Source organism: Moschus berezovskii, chromosome 18, assembly GCF_049115385.1.
Source record: "Moschus berezovskii isolate FMDL1 chromosome 18, NW_MosBer_1.0, whole genome shotgun sequence".
Classification (NCBI taxonomy): Eukaryota; Metazoa; Chordata; class Mammalia; order Artiodactyla; family Moschidae; genus Moschus; species Moschus berezovskii.
The window spans coordinates 45,030,111-45,055,297 of NC_142477.1; the positions used below are offsets into that span (position 1 = coordinate 45,030,111).

The following is a 25,187-nucleotide window of genomic DNA, read 5'->3' on the forward strand; positions in this document are numbered from 1 at the left end:
TTTCAGCATATGCTTTTATATACATGTGTGCTAAGTCACTTCAGTTGTGTCTGACTCTTTGCGACCCTGTGGACTGTAGCCCACCAGGCTCCTCTGTCCATGGGTTTCTCCAGGCGAGAATACTGGAGTGGGTTGCCATTTCCTTCTCCAGGGGATCTTCCCGACCCAGGGATTGAAGCCAGGTCTCCGTGTTGCAGACAGATTCTTTACCTTCTGAGCCACCAGGGAAAGCTTATGCTTTTAGACCTCTTGATTTTTCTTTCCCACTTCTTTTCAGTTGAACCTGAAAAATTCAGTAAAAAAAAATTTTTTCTTTCAAGAATAAGCTAGAAAGACCTCAACTGGCTGGTCAACAAACCACTGACTAGTTAAGTCATTTACGAGTACTTAAACCCTTATTATCTGAGATCCAACTTCAAGCATGTATGTATGCTCAATTGCTCAGTCCTGTCCAACTCTTTGCAACCCCATTGACTGTAGTCCACCAGTCTGCTCTCTCCATGGGATTCTCCCAGCAAGAATACTGGAGTGGGTTGTCAGTTCCTCCTCCAGGAGATCTTCCTGACCCAAGGATCAAACTTTTGTCTCCTGCTTCTCCTGCATTGCAGTTGGGTTCTTTACACCAGTGCCTTCTGAAAACAACTTCACACTTCATGAGTTCCAGAAATGTTCCACAGATGTAGATGCCCTCATCCCTGTGTTTGGTGATCCAGCCCATCAAGCCAGTGGGAGTGGAGAAGGAAAAGTGAAAGGGACAAACATTTCCTGAAAGATGTTTCTGCTACTTCTGACATCCTGTAGCCAGAAGTGAGTCTTAATATGACCAGAGGTGGCTGCAAGGTTGGCTGTGACAGACGCTCGCTTACTGGGTTCTATTACTAATTGAAGGTGGGGAGAGTGAATGCTGGGGGATAACTAGTAACTATTAACTCACATGATGGGTTATATTAATTGTATGAACAAGGAAAATCATTTGAATGTTTTATTCACAGGGATGCCATGATCATATTTGTTTCAAAACATAATTTTTCCATAAAAAATGGATTGGAGGGAGCCCGAGGCTCCTCATGGGTGTTATGAGGCCATTCCTAAAGTCTCAATGAGAGATCATGGCTAGGACTTGGTGGTAGCAGTAGAGAGGATAAAGGGGATGGAATGAATTCAAAAGATACTGAAGAGCTAAAGTTGACAGATGAAATTGGGGCAGAAGAGGTAGAAAAGGTAACCCCTAGATTTCTGGCTTTTGTTAAAGACTCTGGAGGAAGACAGGGTTTGGAGATGAGGACTCATGGACTCCTGAGTCTGATTTTGGAAACATCTGTCAGAAGGGCTGTTTCTACTCATCCAAAATATCATTCAGAGTAAATGAACTCACAGTCCACCAACTCACAGTCAGGGAGTCTCAAATCTAGTCATTGTCAACTAATCTATTCGAATGAACATTTCCCTCTAAGGTTTTTGTTGTTCAGCGGCTAAGTGGTGTCTGACTCTTTGCAACCCCATGGACTGCAGCACACCAGGTTTCCCTGTTTTTCACTGACTCCCAGAATTTGTTCAAATTCATGTCCATTGAGTCGGTGATGCCATCCAATCTTCTCATCCTCTGCCATCTCCTTCTCTTCCTGCCCACAGTCTTTCCCAGCATCAGGGTCTTTTCCAGTGAGTCAGCCCTTCACATCAGGTGGCCAAAGTATGGGAACTTCAGCTTCAGCATCAGTCCTTCCAATGAATATTCAGAGTTGATTTCTTTAGGACTGACTGGTTTGATCTCCTTGCTGTTCAAGGGACTCCCAAGAGTCTTATCCAGCACCACAGTTCAAAATCATCAGTTCCGTGCCTAGCCTTCTTTATGATCCAACTCTCACATCCATATATGACCACTGGAAAAACCATAGCTTTGACTTTATAGACCTTTGTCAGCAAAGTGATGTCTCTTCTTTTGAATACACTGTCTAGGTTTGTCATAGCTTTCCTTCTAAGGAGCAAGCATCTTTTAATTTCATGGCTGCAGTCACTATCCACAGTGATTTTGGAGCCCAGGAAAATAAAATCTGTCACTGCTTTTACTTTTTCCCCTTCTATTTGCCATGAAGTGATGGGACCAGATTCCATGACCTTAGTTTTAAAAATGCTGAGTTTTAAGCCAGCTTTTTCACTCTCTTCTTTCACCCTCATCAAGAGGCTCTTTACTCTTCACTTGCTGCCATTACAGTGGTATCATCTGTATATTTGAGGTTGCTATTTCTCCCAGCAATGTTGATTCCAGCTTGAGGATTACCTGTGAGGGTTCCTTATATTAAATGGCTTTGTATGTGTCACATGTCACAGAATTGTCTGTTGCACATAAACACAGGAAAGCCAGCCAAGCAGGAGTCTTTTAAACAGTAAAAGACTTGCTAATTTCAGCTATGCTCATCAATCATGAACAGTCTTTTTTTCAATAAATTATTTTTTTAAACTTTTTATTTTGTATTGGATGGGATATAGCCAATTAACAATGTTGTGATTGTTTCAGGTAAACAGCAAAGGGACTCAGCCATACATATATATGTATCTGTGCTCCCCCAAACTCCCCTCTCATCCAGGCTGCCACATAACATTGAGCAGAATTCCATGTGCTATATGGCAGATCCTTGTTTATGTTCATTTTAAATATAGAAGTGTGTTCATGTGCATCCCCAAAACCCTAACTATCTCTTCCTCCAGCTTTCCTTCCAGCAACCATAAATTCAGTCTCTAAATCTGTGAGTCTATATCTGTTTTGTAAGTTCATTTGTATCATTTCTTTTTAGTTTCCACATATAAGGGATGTCATACAGTATTTCTTCTTCTTTATCTGACTTACTTCAATCAGTATGACACTCTCTAGGTTCATCCGTGTTGCTGCAGATGACATTATTTCATTCTTTTTAATGGCCGAGTAATACACCTGTGTGTGTGTGTGTGTGTGTATGTGTGTGCACGTGTTTATATATGCATACCACATCTTTTTTAACCTTTCCTCTGTCAGTGGACATTCAGGTTACTTTCAGGTCTTGGCTGTTGTTAATAATACTGTAATGAACATTGGGGTGCATGTATCCTTTCAGATCATGTTTTTCTCTGGATATATGCCCAAAAGTGAGATTGCAGGGTCATATGGTAATTCTATTTTTACTTTTTCGAGGAACCTCCATACTTTTTTCCATAGTGATTGTGCCAATTTACATTCCCACCAACACTGTAGGAGGATGGACAGTCTTGTATTGGGAGCATGGACAGGACCATTGGTCATATAAGAATAATACTCACATAGCTTTGCATGCAGGCTTCCCTGATGGCTGACTGGTAGAGAATCCACCTGCCAATGCAGGAGACACAGGTTCATTCCCTGAGTCGGAAAGATCTCCTGGAGAAGGAAATCACACTGCAGTGTTCTTGTCTGGGAAACCCCATGGACAAAGGAGCCTGGCAGGCTACAGCCGTTGGGTTTGCAGAATCAGAGATGACTGGATAACTAACAACAAAGCTTTGCATGCACAGCAGCTCAACCTACACTCAATGGTGGGAATCGCGATTGTTCTAACTGGTGAGGAGGTTACAAGAAATCTGGTGAAGCTCCAGATAATAGCCACTGATAGATACTATAATTAAATGTGTAACTTTAAGTATGTTTGGATCTCCAGTGGGCACTAATGTTTTAAAATTTAATTGTTTACCCTTCATTTAAGAAATATTCCACTTTCTATACTCTGGGTTCTTGAGATCCTTCACGGAGATTCCAGCACTTCTGCCCTCCTGGAGCTTCCCTTCTTGAACGCCTTAGTTGTGGGATTAGATTCAGATAACTCTCACTGTCTTCAGCCCCTCCGGCTTATGGTCTTTGTCAAATTCTAATACATGGTCTTCTCAGTTGGTCTGGCTGGCTGCATCCTGATGAGCCTCGTGAGACTCCAGCCCAGGCCTGGCCTTCACTTCAGTTGGCAGAACCCAGCCCTGGGCAAAGGTCGGGGGGTTCGTTATGTGAGGCAATGGGTTGTGTGCTCTAATCTTTTCTGGTACCAGGTTGTGTGTGTGTGTGTGTGTGTGTGTGTGATTGGGAGGGAGGAAGAGAAAGAAAATGTAATTGATTTGGGGAGGATTTGGGGAAGGTTTATATAGGAAAGCAGCAAGACCAAGAATCTACTGCCAAGCGGTGACCAAGAAACGTTCACCATATTCCTCCTCCAACCCCACACTGTTTGCCAAATCTTAACCAAATTAGCATAGTGCGGTCTGCTTCCATACATGACTGAATGAATACAGAAATTTAAACGTCCTTGCCATAAAGCCTGGAGGAAACCATACGAAAACCCAGCCTCTGTTTCAGGAGTGTCTGCCGGACTCTTGGTTAGTATTTCCCTTCTTGTTCACTTTGCTTAAAAGGGTGAGAGTCAAGTGTCTTTAAAAAAAAACAAAAAAACTTGCTTTTGCACTTGACTTGGTCAGCTGCTTTTCTTCTCCCGCCTCACTCTTCCCTATTCCGGCTTTATTCCTCCCTCCCTCCTTGCCCTCCTCTTCCACTCTCCTCCTCCTACTCTGAACGAAACTTCTTTCTCCTGTCCAGCAGCCTTTAAAATATTCCAGTTAGGCAAAACCTCAGACTGCCTTCCTCCCTGTCCAATGACCATTATAATGTAATTTAGGTCTCTGAAGTTTATTCTGTGAATGAAAGGCTAGTTTTCTGCGTGTTTAAGAAGCTGATACATTTTGAGAAAGTCGACAGAAATAATAATTGGCACTCAGGCAACATTTCAGGGTTATAATTGTGGTTCATGTTTTACATTTCAGCAGTCAGTTTATATTTTAGAGGAGTGTCATGAAGAAGTGCCACCACAATTGCATATTTGTTTTGCATTTTCTTCCAGGTTTCCTAAAGTCTTAGGGATGATTAACATATTGACGAAAAGGAAAATAAGACTTAGTTTTTTTGTACTGCTAGCTGTACCCATTGACTGGTTTACTTTGATATCTCAGGTTCCTACCCACATGCCGGGTTAGGGCTGTCCTGTCATGCCATGGACTTCCCTTAAGTCTCAGACAGTAAAGAATCTGCCTGCAATGCAGGAGACCTGGGTTCGATCCCTGGGTCAGGAAGATCTGCTGGAGAAGGGAATGGCTACCAATTCCAGCATTCTTGCCTGGGGGAACCTGGAGGGCTAGAGTCCATGGGGTCGCAAAGAGTCAGACACGAATGAGTGACTAACACACACACACATCGTGCCTTATACGATGGGAAATGCCATTTATTTTATCTCATTGAAAAGTATTCAGCTGAACTTTCAACAGAAGGATGTGCTCCTACCCCCTTAAAAACATCTACTTTAAAGTCCAGGGGAATCTATTCATTTCTGCAGTGATTCATTTCAAGCTGAGTGTGTTAGGTATTGCAAGATAGTGGGGGATACAGAGATGACCCTCAGGGGAGAGAAAAGTAGTGGGCATCTCAGGATGCTATGATGGAGGTTTGGCAAAGATAGAAGAGAGGCACCTAACTTCTCCTGGTAGGAAGTGGGGGTTTGTTGCTAGAAATGTATTTAAGTTGAATTGACCTTGAGCTGAGGTTTGGGGAATGAGTACCTGCGATGAATGAAGTGAAATAGGAATAGGGTGGAAGGTACACAGGGCTGAAGGTGTGAATAGCTCACAGCCTTCTGAGAAGGTTCCTCCATGGACGGAGGAAATGGGGAGGTTTGGGCAAGTGGTGGAAGATGGACATGGGAAAATAGGAGTCCAGGCGAGATCACACAGGACTGACAGGACTGGAAGGACCTTGCTAAGGGTTTGTCATGGATACTAGATAGAGTGAAAAGCCTGCCAAGCTGCACTTGGAAGGAGAGCTGTGTGGTGTCAGTGTGGAGAGTAGATTTTTGCAAAGTGCTAATCAAGATTATTCTCGGAACTTCAGGCTCAGTTTGCTCCAGTCCTGAGGGCTGGCTGTGAGCAGATTTCATTTCTGGGTTGTTCCAGGGCTCTTGTCTTAACTCACAGAAAGTGGCTAGGGGAGCTCACTGTGGAGCTGGGAAAGGAAAGGCCAGGAGATCTTGGCTCATCTCACCTCCACACTTGTTAGGATTTGTTTGTGCTGAATGCCTAGTGATACATGATATTATATGTGACAGCACATGTGAGCCTGCGGGTAAACTGACTTTTTGCTCCTTGAAAATAGAGCAACATGTTGAAGACAAGGTGAAGTACTGAAAAGCCCGAGGGACTGGGGACGAGAGGCCTGGGTGCTGCTCCCAGCCCGCCTGCAAGCAGCAGTGGGGTCTTGTACCCATCATTGAATCCCTTTGGGCTTTGCTTACCTCATCTGTGAAGTAAGACCTATACAGTAGCACGGTCCTTAGAGCCCCATTCAGCCCCTAAGCTCTCTGCTTGTGATACCATCTCCCCAGTGGTCCTCCCAACCCCCACCATCACTACTGTTAGGCTTCCGGACGTTTTTCTTTTTTTCAAGAGAAACTAGTAAACCCATTTCCTTAAATGAAGTTGTAGTTTAAAGAATGTAATCTAGTGAGCATGGGAAATCATTTCCAAAGAAAAAATGGAATTGTGATTCGTGCTCTATCCTGTGCCAATGGTAAAAGGGGAGCAGGAAGCCCCCTGCACCTGACTTCCTTCTTTTTCTCTTGACTTTTTCTGCTTGTCCCTCCTGTAAAAGGAAAGAGAAGATTGGCTGTGAATTCTGAGGGGACTAAGGTAAGACACTGATGGGGAAGACTGACCTGTGAGGTCTGCCACCTTCCAGAGGAGCAGTGAAGCCTTTCCTCTGTCATAAGCAGCCAGCCGGTCAGGTAGATGTTGGGCAGAATTTTGAGTAACTATGATCTTCTGTGCCTTTGTGAAATTCTCTTGCACTTATATCCAGCATCCCCAGGTGATATTCTGGCTGCCCAAAGATCAGTCCTAGGCCCATCCCCTAACCTCCAAAGTACCCTATGCTCTGTTTCACCCAAACTAATTCCTAGAGCAGAGTGATAAATAGATGAGGGGAAAGTCTGTGTCTTGCCCTGCTGCTGCTGCTGTGACACTTCAGTCATGTCCGACTCTGTGCGACCCCATAGACAGCAGCCCACCAGGCTCCCCCGTCCCTGGGATTCTCCAGGCAGGAACACTGGAGTGGGTTGCCATTGCCTTCTCCAATGCATGAAAGTGAAAAGTGAAAGTGGAGTCACTCAGTCATGTCCGACTCTTCACGACCCCATGGACCGCAGCCCACCAGGCCCCTCCGTCCATGGGATTCTCCAGGCAAGTGTACTGGAGTGGGTGCCATGGCCTTCTCCGGTGTCTTGCCCTGAGGAAACTTATAACAGCACAGGCACTGAGAACTTGTTCATTCCACAAACAGGGATTTGTTACCTTGTGACTTCTGTGTCAGGGAACGTTTTATAGTAGAGGGCTGAAAAGTTAAGTCTCAGGAGAGTGTGGAAGGCTTCATGAAGATAGTGATATTTGAGCATGATTTTGAAGAATAAAATTTGGGGTTTGTCCAGCAGCAGCCTTGAAGGTCAAGGAAGAGAGACCGTGACAACAGCTGTTTTAAGTCTAAAGAAGTGTGGCAGGCATTGAGGGAGGAGGCAGTACCTTCCAGAGAGAATTCTGAGGTAGAAATCACCCCCTTATGGTGACAAGTTACACATGGTATATATGGAGTAACCAAGTTATCTCTTGATGGTTCAGCTAATGTGGGAGCCATAACTTCATTAAGCAAGTTAGAAAATGCATGAGATGAAGCCGTTTGTTTGTTAGGTGGGAAACTGGGGGCGGGTAGGAGCTGCTGAGTTCGTTCAGTTTGGACAGGACTGATTTCAGAGGCTTATGGGCATCCCAGTGACTGTTTCCCTTTGTCTAGGGCACCTGCCTTCTGGTTCAACATTTACATAATGCTCTGTGTAAACTGCCATGATGGGATTCCCTGTAGCTTTTCTTCCCCATTTGGAAGTAAAGTTTTGACTGATAAGATGATCACAAGTGGTTGAAAGTGAAAAATTCATTTGAATCACTTTTCAGTTTGATGGGAAGATGAATTTTTGATTACTGCTCTCCAAGATGTGAAATAACTGATTTCTCTCAAACCGATTGCGATGGAAAGTGTATTAGTGTCTGTTCCTTTGACTTCTTGATAGGAGGACGGTCTTCTTGAATTAATAGCCATTCATGTACACCTGTGGCAGATTCATGTCAATATATGGCATATGGCAAAAAATAAATAAAGGAGAGAGATTATATGAAGAAAAAAAAAATAGCCATTCAGACTTTGGTTCAGCCCACTTGTTCCAGCTTCATTCACTAGTCAACTGATTTAGGAGAAACATGACCAGATCATTGAGTTAAGTTTCCTGAGTTATGCTGTGGTGGTCCCATGGCGTGGTAAAAATAAGGCTCCTGGAAAATGAACATTCCATTCAGGGGTACTGAAAACAAGCTCTCCTGAGCCAAGATGTTAGATTTACAAGGACATGTTGCAAAGATAGCCTGTCCTCCCTTCCACAAGACCTTTTCCTCCATAAATACATGCACCTTGTCCTTATCTTCTCCCAACTCTATTCTTTTATGGATTTTGACCTTGATTTTGATTTATCTTTTCATTGACAGTTTTTTAATTTCCTGTCTGACAGGAGGTTAAAATGAGAAGCAAGGCCAGCAAACTAATTTAGATGGGATCCCTCAGGCTTTCTCTGGAATCAGCTGATCAACTCATGTCCAGATTGATGTGTTCAAACAATAAATTGCATCAACTGACCCAGAGATTATTAGATTCTAGGCGCCCAACTTACATGAGATGAATGCCAATACATTTGTTTGTTTTCCATGTCAGCTGTGAAGCAATTTCATTGCAGCTTGTTATTGTATTAATTTTCCAGAGAGAACCCAGAAAACAAGACAAGAATCAGCAGGTCATTGGCAATTATAGAGTTAGAATGGAGAGAACTGAATGGCCTCAAGGGAGAGCATCAGCAGGCTCTGAAAGGAAAATTCTTATACCTGTCTCTGTATTGGGACATTCTTGTTGGTCCTAAATAGTTGGGCGAGACAAAGCCATAAATTATTTACTAATTTTTTTTCAGGGTTCTCCATCAATTATTAATTGATTAGACTGGATTATCTCTAAAGCTCCTTCTGCCTCCAAAATTCTGTGCTCTTGTAAAAATCTCCTCTCCTTCTGGCTGTGTTTCCATCATGGCTTGATAGTTGTCTTCCTGACTAATGTTTAGGATGTCAACTTCAGGCTCTAAAATAGACTTTTAAAGACCATGTTTGTTTTCTATTGCTTACCATAAATTGAGTGACTTTATAAAAACCCATTTGTTAGCTTCCAGTTCTGTAAGTGAGAAGTCTGGACACAGGCTGGTGCAACTGGATTGTCTGCTCAGAGTTCACAAGGCTGAAATCAGCTGTCATTAGGGCTGCATTACCTTTGGGAGGTCCTAGGCATGAATTTGCTTCCAAGTTCATTCACGTTGTTGACCAAATTCAGTTCGTGGCTGTTGCAGGACTGTTGTCCCCATTTCCTTGCTGATTGTTAGCTAGGAGATCATTTTTGCTCCTCAAGGCTGCCTGCATTTCATCTTGTGCTGTATGGCCCCTCTAGTAACAGCAGGGCAAGTCCCTCTCAAGTTTCTAACCTCTCTGACTTCCCCTTCTGCCACATCTCACTGGTTAACTTCCTCTCCTGGTCTTACAGACTAATGTGATTAAATGTAAATCACCCAGACAATCCAGAATAGTCTCCCTATTTTAAAGTCAGTTGATTTGTAACCTTAATAACATCTGTGAGGTCTCACCAGTACAGTACCTCTGTTAATCGTAGAATAACCAGAGATGATTGTCTTTGGGGGACTGGGGACACTCTTTAGCATTCTGCCTATCCAGTCTTATCAGCAATACTTTGAAATCATGTTATATCATTATTGGAATGATCAAATATCTGTGGATGACTGGTCTCATCTGTTTACACATGTTCTTTCTTTTGCAGTTTCATTGGTTAATATTTTCTGATCCTACTTTTCATATTTCAGCATTTAAACCCCTTGGCTTAGAGGGTTCTGTGTTATTTTTTAAGAATATGTTTATTGGTCAGCTGAATGGGGGAGAATGATGTTTTGCTGTCCCCCTCCCCCTCCCCCTCACCAGCTCCCCATAGAGGCTGCTTGGAACAGCTGGACTCTGTTTTCACAGACTTCAAAATCATAGCACGTTTGACTTGCAATAGGTCATTGATTTACAGTTTGCTCATGCGTGCTCAGTTGTATCTGATTCTTTGCAACCCTATGGACTGTAGCCCACCGGACTCCCCTGTTCATTGAATTTTTCAGGCAAAATTACTGAAGTGGGTTGCCATTTCCTACTCCAGGGAATCTCTCCTGCCAGGGATCAAACCCACGTCTCCTGCATCTCCTGAATTGGCAGGTGGATTCTTTACCACTGTGCCACCTGGGAACCCAAATTTCCCATTTACCTTTGGTACTATGGTAAAGCCAGGGCATTTGTTTGTGAAGTCTAAAATACAGTCAAGGCTAAGAACTATTGATATGGTCCCAACATACTCTTTTGGAAATAAAGAGGCTAAGGGTGTGAAATGATTTACCTAAAGTCCCATACCTAGTGACAGATCTGTTGCTGGGTTTACGGTTTAATTATTTGTAGAGTTCAGTGCTCAGTAATTATATGCAAAAATGAGTGTTACAGTCCAGAAAAGCCTGCTTCTCGCTTCAGTAGAAAAACTCTTTCTAGGACCTTAAGAAATTATTGGACCTTGCCAAATATGTTTAAAAGTCTCTTCTCAGCAGTTTGGTCTACAGATACATCCTGCAGTAGCCAGGGGCTGGGTACATGGACCTCCCCAGTCTCGGAGTCTCAGAACTGCACCGTCCAGTGCAGTGGCCACTCACTGCCTGCGGCTCTTAAGCACTTTTAATGTGACTGGTGCCGGTTGCCCTGTACTGTGAGTGTGAAATACACACCAGATTCAAAGAATCTGTGGGAAAAGAAAAGTGCATAAAATATCTCAATACTTTTCCTATTTACTACATGATGAAGTGATGATATTTTAGATATATTGGGTTAATTAGGATTTATAATTAAAATGTATCTATTTCTTACTCTTAATGTGGTTACTAGGAAATTTAAAATTACACAGATGGCAGGCATTTGTGGTTGGCATTATATTTCAGTGACAAGGTGCTTTCTTGGAGAGCATTTTCTACTAAAGCTATTAGCAATGGATGGTCCACATCAAGCTATTACACCTTCCATGATCTGAAGGGTGAAATGGTGTATTGTAAACTTCCTGGCAATGAGACGTGACATTGATCTGCCCTGTGTTTGCCATCTATCTGGCAGCCAGTCAGTCTGGCCAAATAGACTTCTTTCTATTTATAATATAGGCTCTGAAGAGGCGGGTGATGCCCTCATGTCATGGAAAGGGCACACCACATAGCTCTTAAGTAATGTACCTAAAAGTAGACCAGGTGCTCTTGGAATCTCTGAGCCATAGAGATGAATATCCTTCTCCTAAAGGAACTACATCAGCACTTATGAGTTATCACCGTCCTTGACAGGCCCTCAGTACTAGAAATACTATAGCGCCTGTCCCTGTCCATGATTTAAATCTGGACTTCCCTCTTTCTCTTGTTCTCTGAAGTATGGCCTGCTCGCTGGTACCCTACTCGTGTGTTTAGTCGGCCTAGCTTAGCATTTTCAAAGAAACATGAAAGGCAATGGCAGGCCTTGGAGAAGGTTCCAATCCATACCTGGAAGTATTCCATCTGAGCTGGCGTGATTCCCTTCGCTTCTCACCTCTAAACTTTTGTTTTCCCTACTTTAAAATGAGGATTTTTTGCAAGGAATGAATGAAATAATAAGGCACTTGGAATATTTATTCATTGGCAGATTTTGGAAGGGGCATCTACTCTGTGGGGTCCAGGGCTAGTTTTTGGGGATAAAAGTGTGAGTGACATACAGCTGTGGCCTCCAGGTTACTCACAGCTGGAGGACAAGAAAGACAAGGAGCCTGGCAGCTTCAGGACAGGAGGAACCCTCTGTGCCTGGCAGCTGTTTATTACATTGCACAGCACGGGGTCTGGGCCTCACAGAAGCCTGACATGGTGTGTAGGTGAGGAGACAGGCCCTGCAGTGATGAGCTTACTGCCCGAGCCATCACACTGGGCAGTTGCAGGGCTGCAATCCAGGGCACAGGATTGCTGACTCCTTTTCTAGCCATTTCCAGGAGAGCATATTGCCTCACTCTTGGTTTCCCAACTTGTTTACCCTGAAACAACAGCTTCACTATTTTGGACTTGATAAAACAAAAAAAAAAAGAGTTTCTTCCAAGGTTTGCTCTATATGTGATCCAGGTATGTGAGTGACTCCTTGAATACTCTGAGTTATGGTCGAAATCATTGTCAGATTATACCTCATCAAGATACTGAATCCTTTTTGTTATTTGAAGACTTCATCCTATGAGATCTTCAACAGCTTACCTATTCCAATAAATTAGGTAAAACAAAGTCTGTATTCCCATCTGAGAGTCTTGGAAGAAACTTCAACATCTTCAACTTTGTTTAAAGTACATTCTCCATGTTCTGTGTGATCTGTCACGGTAATAAAAATTAGATTTTGGGGTGGGGGGTAAGCCACTCATGGAAAGAGAGAAACCAGAAATCCAGTAAGAGGTTTGCTTTCTAAAACTCTGTTTAGGAAAAAAAAATTACTTTGTAGGTGCAATACTGTAAGATATACAAAGAAATGGAACATACTGCTCAAATAAACTCCCACCTATGTGACTGATTTTCTCTTCCATGTAAGAGTTACACCTGCCTCGTGCTCAGTGAATGCACCAAGTGTATCAGGCTGGGTGAGTTTGAAGGTCATCCATTGGTCTAGCTATTGTGTTGAGGGGTTTCACAGTGCCACTGGGTCCTGCTGAATTCAAACAGGGTGTCCCATGCGCCGAAAGGCCCACTCCCAACAGAGTGCCCATGCTCACTTACCAGGAAAGGGGAAGCTCCACGCAACTGGTCTTGAAATGGCCCTTATTCTTTCACTCCTCCAGAAAGAAAAGGGTGGAAGCCCAGGTTCCTATAACCCAGTTGCCTTCTCTGTGTTCTCACAGGAAGATTCCTGGCTTTAAACCAAGCATCTTATTATTAGGATTCATCTACCCAGTTTTCAGCTGTAGAAATTCATAACTCATGAAACATGATCTGGATCCAGTAAACAGCAGCATATAATATTCTTACAGTAGGTGAGATTGTGATTAAGGGGGAAATCAACCTCTGGATTCCCATACTTTTTATTCTGATTACTTCTCCCACCTCCATGAACAGCATTCCTGCTTATCCTAGGAGATGCACTCGTTACATTATGATGATCCTTCCCCTTCCCTGGACACTCGTGTGCTTTAAGTGCTTCATTGAAGAGGAGAGCCTCACCTGTTGTGCTCATGGAATTACCACATCCCTGGGCTTCCATTCCAGGACCTACAATGAGGGCCCCTCTGCCAACCCCATGGAAACATAAAATGGTCTACTTAATCACTAGTATCAGAAAGTGTAATAAATAGCAAGTGTTGTTACACCCAGAGTAAACTGAGGTTTGGTAAAGCAAGGATTTGAACCTGACTCCAGATCTTGTGCACTGAAGCCCTAAGCTCACCCTCTGTAGTTGAAGGGCAAGGATAGCATCTATGATAGAGTTTGACAGTAATTTCTATAGCCCTGGAAAAGTATCAGTGATTATTAGTGACATATGGCCATCTGACGTGAAACACATGGCATCAGATGAACCCAAGTGTCCAGGGCTCACTCAGTAGCACTGTCTCCTGCCTGATGTGTCCATGTCAGCAGATTGTTTAATCTTTGTACCTGTTACCTCACCTGGAGTCCAGAGAGCTTCATTTACTTTCCCAGCTGGTGCTGTTCTGGGTCCAGCTTATACCACCTTGTGAATCTAGATTTAGTGATGTCACTGAATCGGTGAATCCAAGTTAAGTGACTTGGTAACTTAAAATCAGCCTTAGTGGAGGTATTTATATCACAGAGATTGGCAAATGCTACAAACTGTGGCCCTTTTAAAGTTATTACTCCAGAGAGACAATTGTTAGATATTAGTACACCACTGACTATGACTCAAAGAGAGATACACTGTGAATTGTCATACTTCTAAAGGTAAACAAAGGCACAGTGGGTACCCTAAAAAGCTCCCATAAATATAATCATACCTAAGTCTTCAATTCTAGTCAAGGCTATGGTTTTTCCCATGGTCATGTATGGATGTGAGAGTTGGACTGTGAAGAAAGCTGATCGCCGAAGAATTGATGCTTTTGAACTGTGGTGTTGGAGAAGACTCTTGAGAGTCCCTTGGACTGCAAGGAGATCCAACCAGTCCATTCTAAGGGAGATCGATCCTGGGTGTCCATTGGAAGGACTGATGCTAAAGCTGAAACTCCAATACTTTGGCCACCTCATGCGACGAGTTGACTCACTGGAAAAGACTCTGATGCTGGGAAGGGTTGGGGGCGGGAGGAGAAGGGGACGACCGAGAATGAGATGGCTGGATGGCATCACCGACTCTGTGGACATGAGTTTGAGTGAACTCCGAGAGTTGGTGATGGACAGGGAGGCCTGGCTTGCTGTGATTCATGGGGTCGCAAAGAGTCGGACACGACTGAGTGACTGAACTGAACTGAACTGAACTGAAGTCTTCAATAAATCTTTTGTCCCCATCATTCTGCATTTGGGAAGACCTCTAAAGACTTAACCATTATGATTTCATATGTCACTATAAATATACAATTTTATTTTGTGTATTGTTTTTGTTATGAAAGCAGATATGCTCCCGTAACAGGCTAATGTTTCTGAATGCAGGTACAGACATACAAGCCATAAAGTATGTATATCAATATTGTCAAATAGGAATATAAAATATAATTCAAGCCACATATGTAATTTAACTAATTCTCTATAGTTAAATTATTTTAAATGAGGGATAGCAGTTTTAATATTTTATTCAACAGCCCAAAAATATGATTTTAACATGTAATCAACATAAACATTATTGAAATATTTTGTATCCTTTTGTACCAAACCGTCAAAGTCCATGTATATTTTACACTTACAGTATGTCTCAATTTAGATGCCAACTTTTCATCTGAAATATACTTGATCTGTACTTAGATCTTATAAAATGTACTGTTGAAAAAGGTTTACATACCCAACCTGTTCTGAATATATACTTAAATATTTAATTGAAATATTTAATCAAAATTAAGTATAATTAAGCTTATTTAATTCTTCGGTTGTGTTAGCCACATTTGAAATTTTCAGTGGTTGTGACTGGTAGTGACTAAATTACCACAAGTGTTAATACCCAACATATATGCTCTGTCTTTTTAGTAAAAATGGAGACCTACTATATATACCACTTCCAAAGGATTTTTTCCCCTCACTCCTTATTCATTTAATTTACTTTCCCACCTTGTATTCCCTACTGGATCCATGAAGGGAGAGAAATTTCAGCAAGAGTAGTTATATCAATAATGTCTGTGAATTGGAAGGAGATAAATTGACCTAAGGCATTTTGTGTCTGACAGATTTTCAAATGACCATCACCAAAAAGTAGATAATAACATGAACTCTAGGTGCAAACTGTTCAAATAAATGCCTGAAGCTAATTAGAATAGATTATTTTAAATACCCTTTTGGATGAACTTCTTCCTTTTTCAGTGCTGAGTTCTTAGAAAAGCTTCACCAGGAAATCAATGAGATTCAGTTTTGCAATATTTCATTAGTAATCAACACTAGCATCAGAAAGTACACATTTATTAGGTTATCTACCTGGAGTCTTGGTTTTGCAATATAAACAATTCTGCTTCTTTTGGGGCTTTTTAATCGGCCCTCACTTTTTCCAGGGCTTCCCTAGTGGCTCAGATGGTAAAGAGTCTGCCTGTAGTGCGGGAGACCCAAGTTCGATCCCTGGGTTGGGAAGATCCCATGGAGAAGGAAATGGCAACCCACTCCAGTATTCTTGCCTGGAAAATCCCATGGACAGAGGAGCCTGGTGGGCTACAGTGCATGCCATCTCTAAGAGTCGGACACGACTGAGCCACTTCACTTTCTTTCTTTCACTTCTTGCAGAGCAGAATCACTCGATCAGTAAAACAGAAATTTGGGGAAACTTATTTCTGATCAATTCAAGCCACCCTTTTGATTTTCTTCCTAACTTGACTGTGACAGGACTACAAGCTCCCAAATCTGTTATTTTACTCCTCCCACTTATTAAAATGTTAACATCATACTTCTAAGGATGCTTTTTGACTGTTTTCCTTTTAAATACATGATGCAAATCAGAGGATGTAGATGGTTTTGGGTAGTGGTTCATTATATCTCTGGTAAATTGCTAACCAGATATGAGCACATTTTTTCCTGTATGGCTTTATATCTGTTTTAGTGTTACTTTTAATAAAGATGACATGGGGATTCTTTGCAAAGTAGTCTTATCTTCACTTTAAATTGACCTGCTGCTCATATTTCTGAGTGGATATCTCTGAAATCCAATGATTTCTCAATGATTTTGATTGCTTTCATATTTTCCATTGTGCCTTGAATAGTGCTAGCAGGTACCGGTGATTCAACAAATACTTGCTAATTTTAAGTGAAAGAGAATTGAACCAATGGCTTCCTTTGCCTGGAGTTGGTTATAACATATTGGGAAAAAATATTGTATTTTATCTCCATCTTCTCTTCTTGTGTGTTTATGGATTATTTTATAGCCAAGGAACAAAACTATATCATTGGCCGCACTGTGATTTGGAGGCCTCCTCGGCTAGGCAGTTTACAGAATTAAAACTCATGCCAGTTGGATCACAGGGCTTTTCAACTGGCTGTCCTTTGAGGAAGGGGGAACAGGCAAAATGCCTCAGGCACATTGAGCTCCAAATAAATGGTGTAAGTTCCCTGATGCAGGAATAGCAGCTACTTCTTCCCCCACCCCAGTGAAAATCATGCTTTGTGGCTATAGCCAAAGAATGCATAAATGTCATCAGAAACCTAGAGAGGGGTTTTCCCTAGGAAAATATTGCGAACTTCAAAAGTCCTATAGACTAAGGTACAGTTTAATAGATGCCTCTGAACAATGCCTGCCTCTAGTTAAACTATTCTATTAGGAAAGGGAAATAAAGGGATTTTTCTCCTGCTCACATCTGGCACATCACTGATAGATTAAAGTACCAAACTTTGTGTTTTGGCGCGCTCTCCTCTCCCAGTGACATTTTATCTCCTCTAGGACCTAATGAAAGAGAATCTTCTCAACTAGAAGCTGCCATGCAGAGCTCTGCATAGTTGAAGGGGGAAACTTACAGTTGAATCAGCCCAGGTCAGCTGACAGTGTGTTCATGTGAAGGCATTAGAGAGAGTTCACTAGGGCAGTGGGAAGGAGGGGAGTGCACAAGGGGACCACTTTCGCAGTCATCCCCACTGAGCCAGCAACAGTGGAAGGGGCGCATTCATCTCTAAGGAAACACTTAGTCCTCCCTGGAATCCAGCCACATTGCTTTATCTTCTTCTCTGCTCCCACCCCTTGTTAGAGCCCTAGAGTTGAGGGGTCCCTATGCTCTGCTCTCGATGGAAGTGAACTACTCTATGTGGGATGATGGCTGTTCTAAATAACCTCCTTTTCTGCTGTGGGATTGTCCCAACAGGTTTCTGGTTCATTTTGCTTTGCGGATTCCGATGTGTTTCGTGAGATAGAATGTGGCCTGTTGGAGATGGATTTGGCTCCTAAAGGAATTGTTGTGATCATCAGTTCCTTATTTGGGGGAAGTGAAGTTCATTTGTAGGCGGCAGCTTTCAAAAGTTTTGGGGGTGGGTGGAGGCCAACTACATTTTATCTGAAGCAAAATTCACTTGTCTCTAGCATCTGGCAAGACTCTTTGAAAAGTATGGAGAGGTGACTTTCAAACCAGGGAAACATCCTTCTGAGAAATGCAAACCTGTTCATATCCTTGTTCAGTCACAGGGCATACAGTGCTACCTCAGAAAGGGATTCACTGTTAGGACCTGACGTCAAGAGAGCATGTGCCAGGGGAGGCTTCTTTACCTGACACCCAGTGTAGTAAGGCATGGTGAGTGAACCCAGCACTAGGTACAGAGGCCAGTTCCTCAAAGCTTTTCTTCCTTAAAAAAGACTTTTGAAATAAAATTTTAAAGGAAATACCCACCTATCAAGAGGGTAACATTTTCAACCTTAACATGTTTGTTTTTAGCCTCTTTATGTATTCCCAAAACCCAAACGAACTTCTTGGCCAAACTAATATTTATGCTGGAGACCTCAAATTATGAGTATAATGGCCTGTTCATCTAGGAGTAAAGGATCTTTACTAGGGAGACAGGCTCAGTGAAAGTAGATGTGGATGATGCAAAGCCATTAGCCCAGAACCTTCCAGGTTAAGAAGTTAAAACCGGGTGTCACAATAACCCCAACTCACATTAGTGTGAACTCTCACTGTTGGCAAAGTGTATTCCTCTATGATGTCACGCTCAATCCTATAAATGACCCTTGGGGCACTGTATGAGGGCTGTTCTCATGCATGTGGGAACAGAAGAGAGATTCCATTCACCTAGAGATGTTTTCTTAGAATTTTTTAAGAACATGAAATGATACAGAATTTTTAAAATGTTGCATTATCCGCTGTCTAGAAATGAAAATGTAGAGCATCAGACATTTAATTCCTATTCAGAATTACACAGTCGTTACCCAGACCACAGCCTTCCATTACCCGTGAAAACAATCATCCATGTTCATCATTTCAGTTTGATTAGGGGTAACAGAAGGACTATTCCGTTGTTGTCAAGACTAATAAAAATAAGTCCAATAAAGGCACTGATGGAGGTCCCAGAATGATGATCAGATCTGCCTGAATAACTTGTAAAGAGCTGTAATTTTATGGAAATATTGCAGCTAAGATTTAAGTAGTTGGCATTCGTCGTCAGATGTAGCAGCAGCTCTCCAAAGGGCAGTCTGCTGAGTTCATTTTAAGCCAGCCTAAACTTGTCTCTTTAGAGATCAAGGGGGTGGACATCTGGTTTATTTATTACAAAGAAGCTTCATTTCCTCCAGGTAAAGGTGTGTGCTGGCTGAGGCATGTTTACCTGTTCCCCCCATTCATCATACTGAAGGGTCCAAGGTGTGGCCAAGCTTGGGATTCCAAATGGCCAGCCCGCAAACTGACCCTTCCTAGAGTCTGAGATGCTCACATTCCTGGGCTTTTCAGAGACCTCATTCCTTCTGCAACTAAAACCCACAAGGACACCAGGCGTCCCAGGGGAGGCCACCTAGGAAGCACTGGTGTTTTTTTCCTTTTCACTTCCCACCTTCTCTCTGCAGCCTTTGAATGAAGCCTCCTTCCTATGGCTCATTAGCACAGTGTTTTGAGTGTTAATTGAGCTCTTTTGTTCACTGGGAGACACGTTGGAGAAGTTTTACTATGCCTAAAGTGGGTTGTTTTGTTTTTCCTTTTTTGGACTGTCCAGCCCAAGGTCCCTTGCTTAATGATACAGCTGAGGAGTTCCTATTTCCAGATCAAATTAAAATGAACCATGCTGGCGCTGTCATGAAAGCAATGTGTGGGGGTCGTTTGCTATGGCTGTTGGCAAGAATGTGGAAATCTAGTGTACATGTTCTTTCTCAAGGGGAGCACCCACCGGAAGTAGAATGTATTACAATCTGCTGTTTGTTCTCATGAAAAGTGTGACAACGTGAGATGCTAGGGCAGCAAAAGATTTACGAAGATTCCTTCTAGAGCTGATGTACATGTCAACTCATTCCTGATTGAGCCAGTATTTAAACAATTTTTGACGAACATGGTCTGCTTTTAACTGCTTGGCTTAATTTTATTTTTCTTTGTATGATTGCAGGTCCTACAGGTATGGATCTCTGGCAGCTGCTGTTGACCTTGGCAGTGGCAGGCTCCAGTGATGCTTTTTCTGGGAGTGAAGGTGAGTTCTGCTTTTCCATTCCCATTCGCAGTGTTTTGAAACCACACTGAACTTTATTTGTGAAATCTAAGTTCTTTGGGTTGATGTAATTAAAAGAGGTAAGTTTTAAGTAACAGTAAATAGAAAACCTGTTGTAGCTTTAAAATTGCAAACTAGGAGGACATCTCTGGGGATGTTTTAGGAGGAACACAGTAGTCAGCTTTGACAGCTGATGTTTCATCATCAAAAATAAATGCTGCAAATCATGCTGAGGACATTTCTGGTGAAGGCACGCCAGGTCTCTTGGTCTCAGGCTCTGGGAGAAAGATTGAAATTGCACTGAAGGGTTATTCACCAACTGATCACTCAGCTCATCTGTGACTAAGGTTACCAAAGCCTGTATCCAGAGCTTAGATTTAAGGCCTCTTAATCATATTCTCTGAGAGTGGAAATTTCAGATTTCAAATAAAGTTCACCTCTCACTCACTGGACAATTACCATTTGGCTAAGTTTGAAGGAAGAAACAGCTGAAGTAGTTGAATGATGTGCTCAGATGTCACTAATTTCCTTGGCCATCTCTGTAATTCTCCCTTCTCCTTTATACGCTCTTCCTATTGGAAAAGTTGTCATATATTCAAATTTAAGACTCAAACAGTAATAACTGGAATAGGCGAGTAATGAAAGGGAACGAAAAAGATTTTTCTGCCCCGAAAGAAAACTGTGCTTATAATGAAGTGGGAGACTTTTTAAAATATCATCTTGAATACTTGATATTTTTTTCTTGCCTGAGCTTCAACAAAGGAAAGGATCATCTGTTTCTCCTATTCTATGATTCGACAGTCACTTGTGGCTTTAAGAGCGGCCAGCTCCCCTACTTACCAGGCAACTCATGTTGGAAAACACAGTTTAGCAACAGAAGTAGTGCCTTAAAATGCCCTCCCTGACCTTCGAGCCAAAAATAAATCCCTAGTAGTGAGCTGCTGAGGGCAACCAGAATAACTAAGAAAACAAAAAGGGTAAAATGTTATTTTATCTCCTAAAACAATTTTAAAATATTGATAGAAAAGAAGTCACAATTGTTTGAAATATTTTGGGGTCTCTCTGGTGTTATAATGTCAACATTATGCAAGGCGAACATGGAGGGAATCACAGGCTCCATGTCAGCAGCTTTTCCCATGGCCGGTTTTAGACACTGGTTCTGAGCCAAAGATTTACAGCTGAGATCCTGTGCCATTCCAAAGTCATGGTGGTTTAATCTCTACTTTCTTCATTAAGGTGACTTTCACTCTACCGGGCGAGGCCTGAGGAATTTAAAAGACTTGTGAAATGAAAAGTATGGCAAAGAAACTCTAAAGAAAATTTTAAATGTATGCCTGGCTGAAAGACTAGAACTCAAATTACATTTTTGACCTAGAGAGCCTGCAAAAGAGCATGTATTTCAACTGCTTTGACATTTTAGTAAACCTTTAACTTTGTGGAGGAAATGAAACAATTAGCTGGTTCCATGTTTGCTTTTTTTTTTGCTTTTTGATAGTTTTTTGTTTGTGGGGAGCACAGAATAAGAAAATGCAATAGTTTATAGTAAATACAAATTGTAAATTCAACAGTACTTAGAGTTTAACAGTACTTGCACATACTAAGTAATTTAGCAAAGGGGAAAAAGTTGTTCTTTTTTTCTTAGTGGGCTAACCAAAATTCCTTTGGAATATGTGGCTACTCCAGAATTCTTAGCTTAAAATGGCCTGAGGATTGTTAAGGACAGGGTATGATGTTTGTATAAGAAGATGCAGATGAGCATGTTTGAACATGAGCGAGTGTGTGTGTGTGTGTGTGTGTGTGTGTGGTGCTTGCCAGTTCTGGCCATTTATCCAATGGGTTCAGCCAGAGTGATCTCCTGACATGACATGAATTGAATCTCAGATGACCTTCATGGGCCACATGTTTTTTTTTTCCTGCCAGATCTCCAGATTGTACCCAGATCACTTTATTTTCTCTCCCATTGTATAAGACAGACTAAAAATATAAGAGAGGACTTTGGAAAAAAAAAAAGGTGTTTCTCTAGTTTTACCATCCATTCACTGAATCTAGTTTGGTCAGTGGAAGAGGTGGTGCTGCTGAGCAAGTGATCTGGGAAGTGTCACCTGGAGAAGAGCTGCCCAGAGGCTGGTAGAAGATGGCAGATCTGCGTGCCCAGGGAGGGTTGGCACTTGAAGCCTTGAGCAGGGCTTTTCTTGCTTGGGCAGATGAGCAATTGAAAATATACTAGCCCTGAGAGAATTTTTGTATTAAGTCTAATTGGCCTATCAGAAATTTAATGAGAACTAAGCCCAGAACAGTGCCACCGTTGTATTAGCTACAGTGTTGGAATAGCTGCTTTCTCTATCTTTCATCCTTAATACATGATTGACTGGGGGATTTTGCAGGAACTAACGCCTGTGCTAGCGATGTGGTATGTAAGTGAATATTGACACACTCTGGTCAATAATGTTCGGGTAACAAAAGTTGTATTAATATGTCTCTGATCCATAAGCTGTTAATATTAGTCTTTATATATGATCCTCAAGGCAGTATACCTACTCTTAGGGAGACTTTCTTTTTTTTCCTGGGTGTAGTTTATTTAACTTTTTAAATTAAAATATAGTTCATTTACAATATTATATTACTTTCAGGGGTACAGCATAGTGACTTGGTATTTTCATAGATTATATCCCATTTAAAGTTATTGTAAAATTACAGCTGTAATTTCCCAGACTGTGCAATGTATCCTTGTGGCTTATCTATTTTACGTATAGAAGTTTATACCTCTTAATCCCATGTTGCTATGCTGCCCCTCTTCTCTGCACTCTATCCACTGCTCACTACTCGTTCTCTCTGCGAGTCTGTTTCTATTTTGCTATATACCTTTGCTTTATTCTTTAGATTTGACAAATAAGTGATATGATAGAATATTTGTGTTTCTCTAACTTTTTTCAGTAAGCATAATACCCTCCATGGCCATCCGCATTATTGCAAATGGCAGAATTCCATTCTTTTTTATGACCGAGTAATAGTCCATTGTATATTAACACATATATACATCTTGTTTTATCCATTTGCTGATAGATACTTGGGTTGCTTCCATGTTTGGCTATTGTAAATAGTGCTGCTGTGAACATCAGAGTGCCTGTCTCTTTTCAAATAAGTGTTTCATTTTTTCCAGATGGATACCCAGGGATAGAGTTGATGGATCACATGGTACTTCTGTTTTTAGTGTTTTGAAGAAGCGCCATACTGTTTCCATAGTGGCTGCCCCAATTTACATTCCCACCAACTATGTAAGAGGGTTCTCAGGGAGAATTTCTTATTCCAAAATCAGAAATGAGCAACAGTGCCCCATTTTCAGAGGGCTTCACAGGGTTGAACTGTCAGCTGGTTGCCTTAAAACTGCTGCTCCTATGATAATGATTTTAATGAGAAATACGCATAAAGGTGTTATGGATATAAACATACTTCTGAGGAGGACCTGTTATATGTTGTCGTACCTCTGCTCTTTCTATTGGTCCACAAATGAGCATCCTCTTGACCTCAGCAACCTCAGGTGAGAGCAGGCAAGCCCTGCCCTGAAAAAGTTCAGTCTAGCTGGGATGTGAGGATCCTGTAGGTATTAATGAGAGAATATAGCTTTAAGGTCTAGATTGTGTAATGAACACAAATGACCAAGATGTTCTGAAAAAGAATAAATCCAGGTGGCTGGAATAGTTTAATTCAACAAATTCAGTGTAGGGATATTTCTTCAGAGCTTCTCATTTTTAAAGATTGAACTCAGGTCTATGAGGAAGATAGTGATTCTTCCTTCAAGGAATTTATCATGACTTAAGAGGTCAAGAACATCCACAGAGAATGACTGTATAAGGTGGTTACATATGGAAACAGTGGCCTGAACTACTGTCTTTAAGAGGAGTGAAGAGAGGAGAGTCACGTCAAGCTGTGCTGAAGTCGAGGGGACTTCACAGAGGATGCTGGTGTTATTTCAGCAGAAATGAGAATACTGGGTTAAGATTTGAAAGGCTGAGAAGAGCAGGCGTGGCTGCAGAAGTAGCATGGGTGGCGATGGGACAGCAGGAAAGAAGTGCTCAGGCATAGATAGGTGACAGACGTGCAGAGCATCTGGTCCCTGGGTTGGCACTACATGCAGGGCACTGTGCGAGGCAGTGAGTGGCTCTATCTCACACACTTGGCATCCAACAGATGTTTTTCCAGCACTTCCTTTGTGGAAGGCGGATAATTAATTTGGTCAGAGTGTACACTATATGAACACTGTGTTTGTAATTATTCCCTTTCTATGTAAACTTAGGTCAATGAATTCAAGATAAATTATAGAAGTCTGAAGATGGCAAAAGCTTCATGGAGAAGGCAAGGCTTGTTGGGCCGGGAAGATGGGTAGTATTTGGAGAGGCTTATACCATATCCAAGAGAAGGCAATGGCAACCCACTCCAGTACTCTTGCCTGGAAAATCCCATGGATGGAGGAGCCTGGTAGGCTGCAGTCCATGGGGGTCACTAGGAGTCGGGCACGACTGAGCGACTTCACTTTCACTTTTCACTTTCATGCATTGGAGAAGGAAATGGCAACCCACTCCAGTGTTCTTGCCTGGAGAATCCTAGGGACGGGGGAGCCTGGTGGGCTGCCATCTATGGAGTGGCATAGAGTCAGACACGACTGAAGCAATTTAGCAGCAGGAGCAGCAGCAGCAGTATACCATATCCAGCAAGTCACAGTTCTTAAATTCTAGGCCAGGTGAAAGTGTTCATGGGGGTGCATTTTGTGTGTGTGTGTGTGTGTGTGTGTGTAGTATTTATATATAGCATATATAGAAATATCAATAACCTCAGATATGCTGAGGTTATTGATGACACCACCCTTATGGAAGAAAGTGAAGAGGAACACAAAAGCCTCTTGATGAAAGTGAAAGAGGAGAGTAAAAAGGTTGGCTTGAAGCTCAACATTCAGAAAACGAAGATCATGGCATTTGGTCCCATCACTTCATGGGAAATAAATGGGGAAACAGTGGAAACAGTGTCAGACTTTATTTTTTTGGGCTCCAAAATCACTGCGGATGCTGATTGTAGCCAGGAAATTAAAAGACACTTACTCCTTGGAAGGAAAGTTATGACCAACCTAGATAGCATATTAAAAAGCAGAGACATTACTTT

General features: G+C 42.0%; 1 protein-coding gene across 5 annotated transcripts in view; it reads left to right on the forward strand.

Moving 5' to 3' along the window:
* Positions 1–25,187, forward strand: part of GHR (growth hormone receptor) — a 333,700-nt gene that overhangs the window by 129,662 nt on the left and 178,851 nt on the right. For 4 of the 5 annotated variants that reach the window (XM_055422112.2, XM_055422114.2, XM_055422113.2 and 1 more), the window contains exon 2: positions 19,935–20,015. In XM_055422112.2, coding sequence (XP_055278087.1) covers positions 19,946–20,015 — 70 coding nt within the window. In that variant the 5' untranslated portion in view covers positions 19,935–19,945. Of the gene's footprint in view, positions 1–19,924; positions 20,016–25,187 lie in introns of those variants that run through there. The other variant, XM_055422111.2, reaches the window with a different exon arrangement.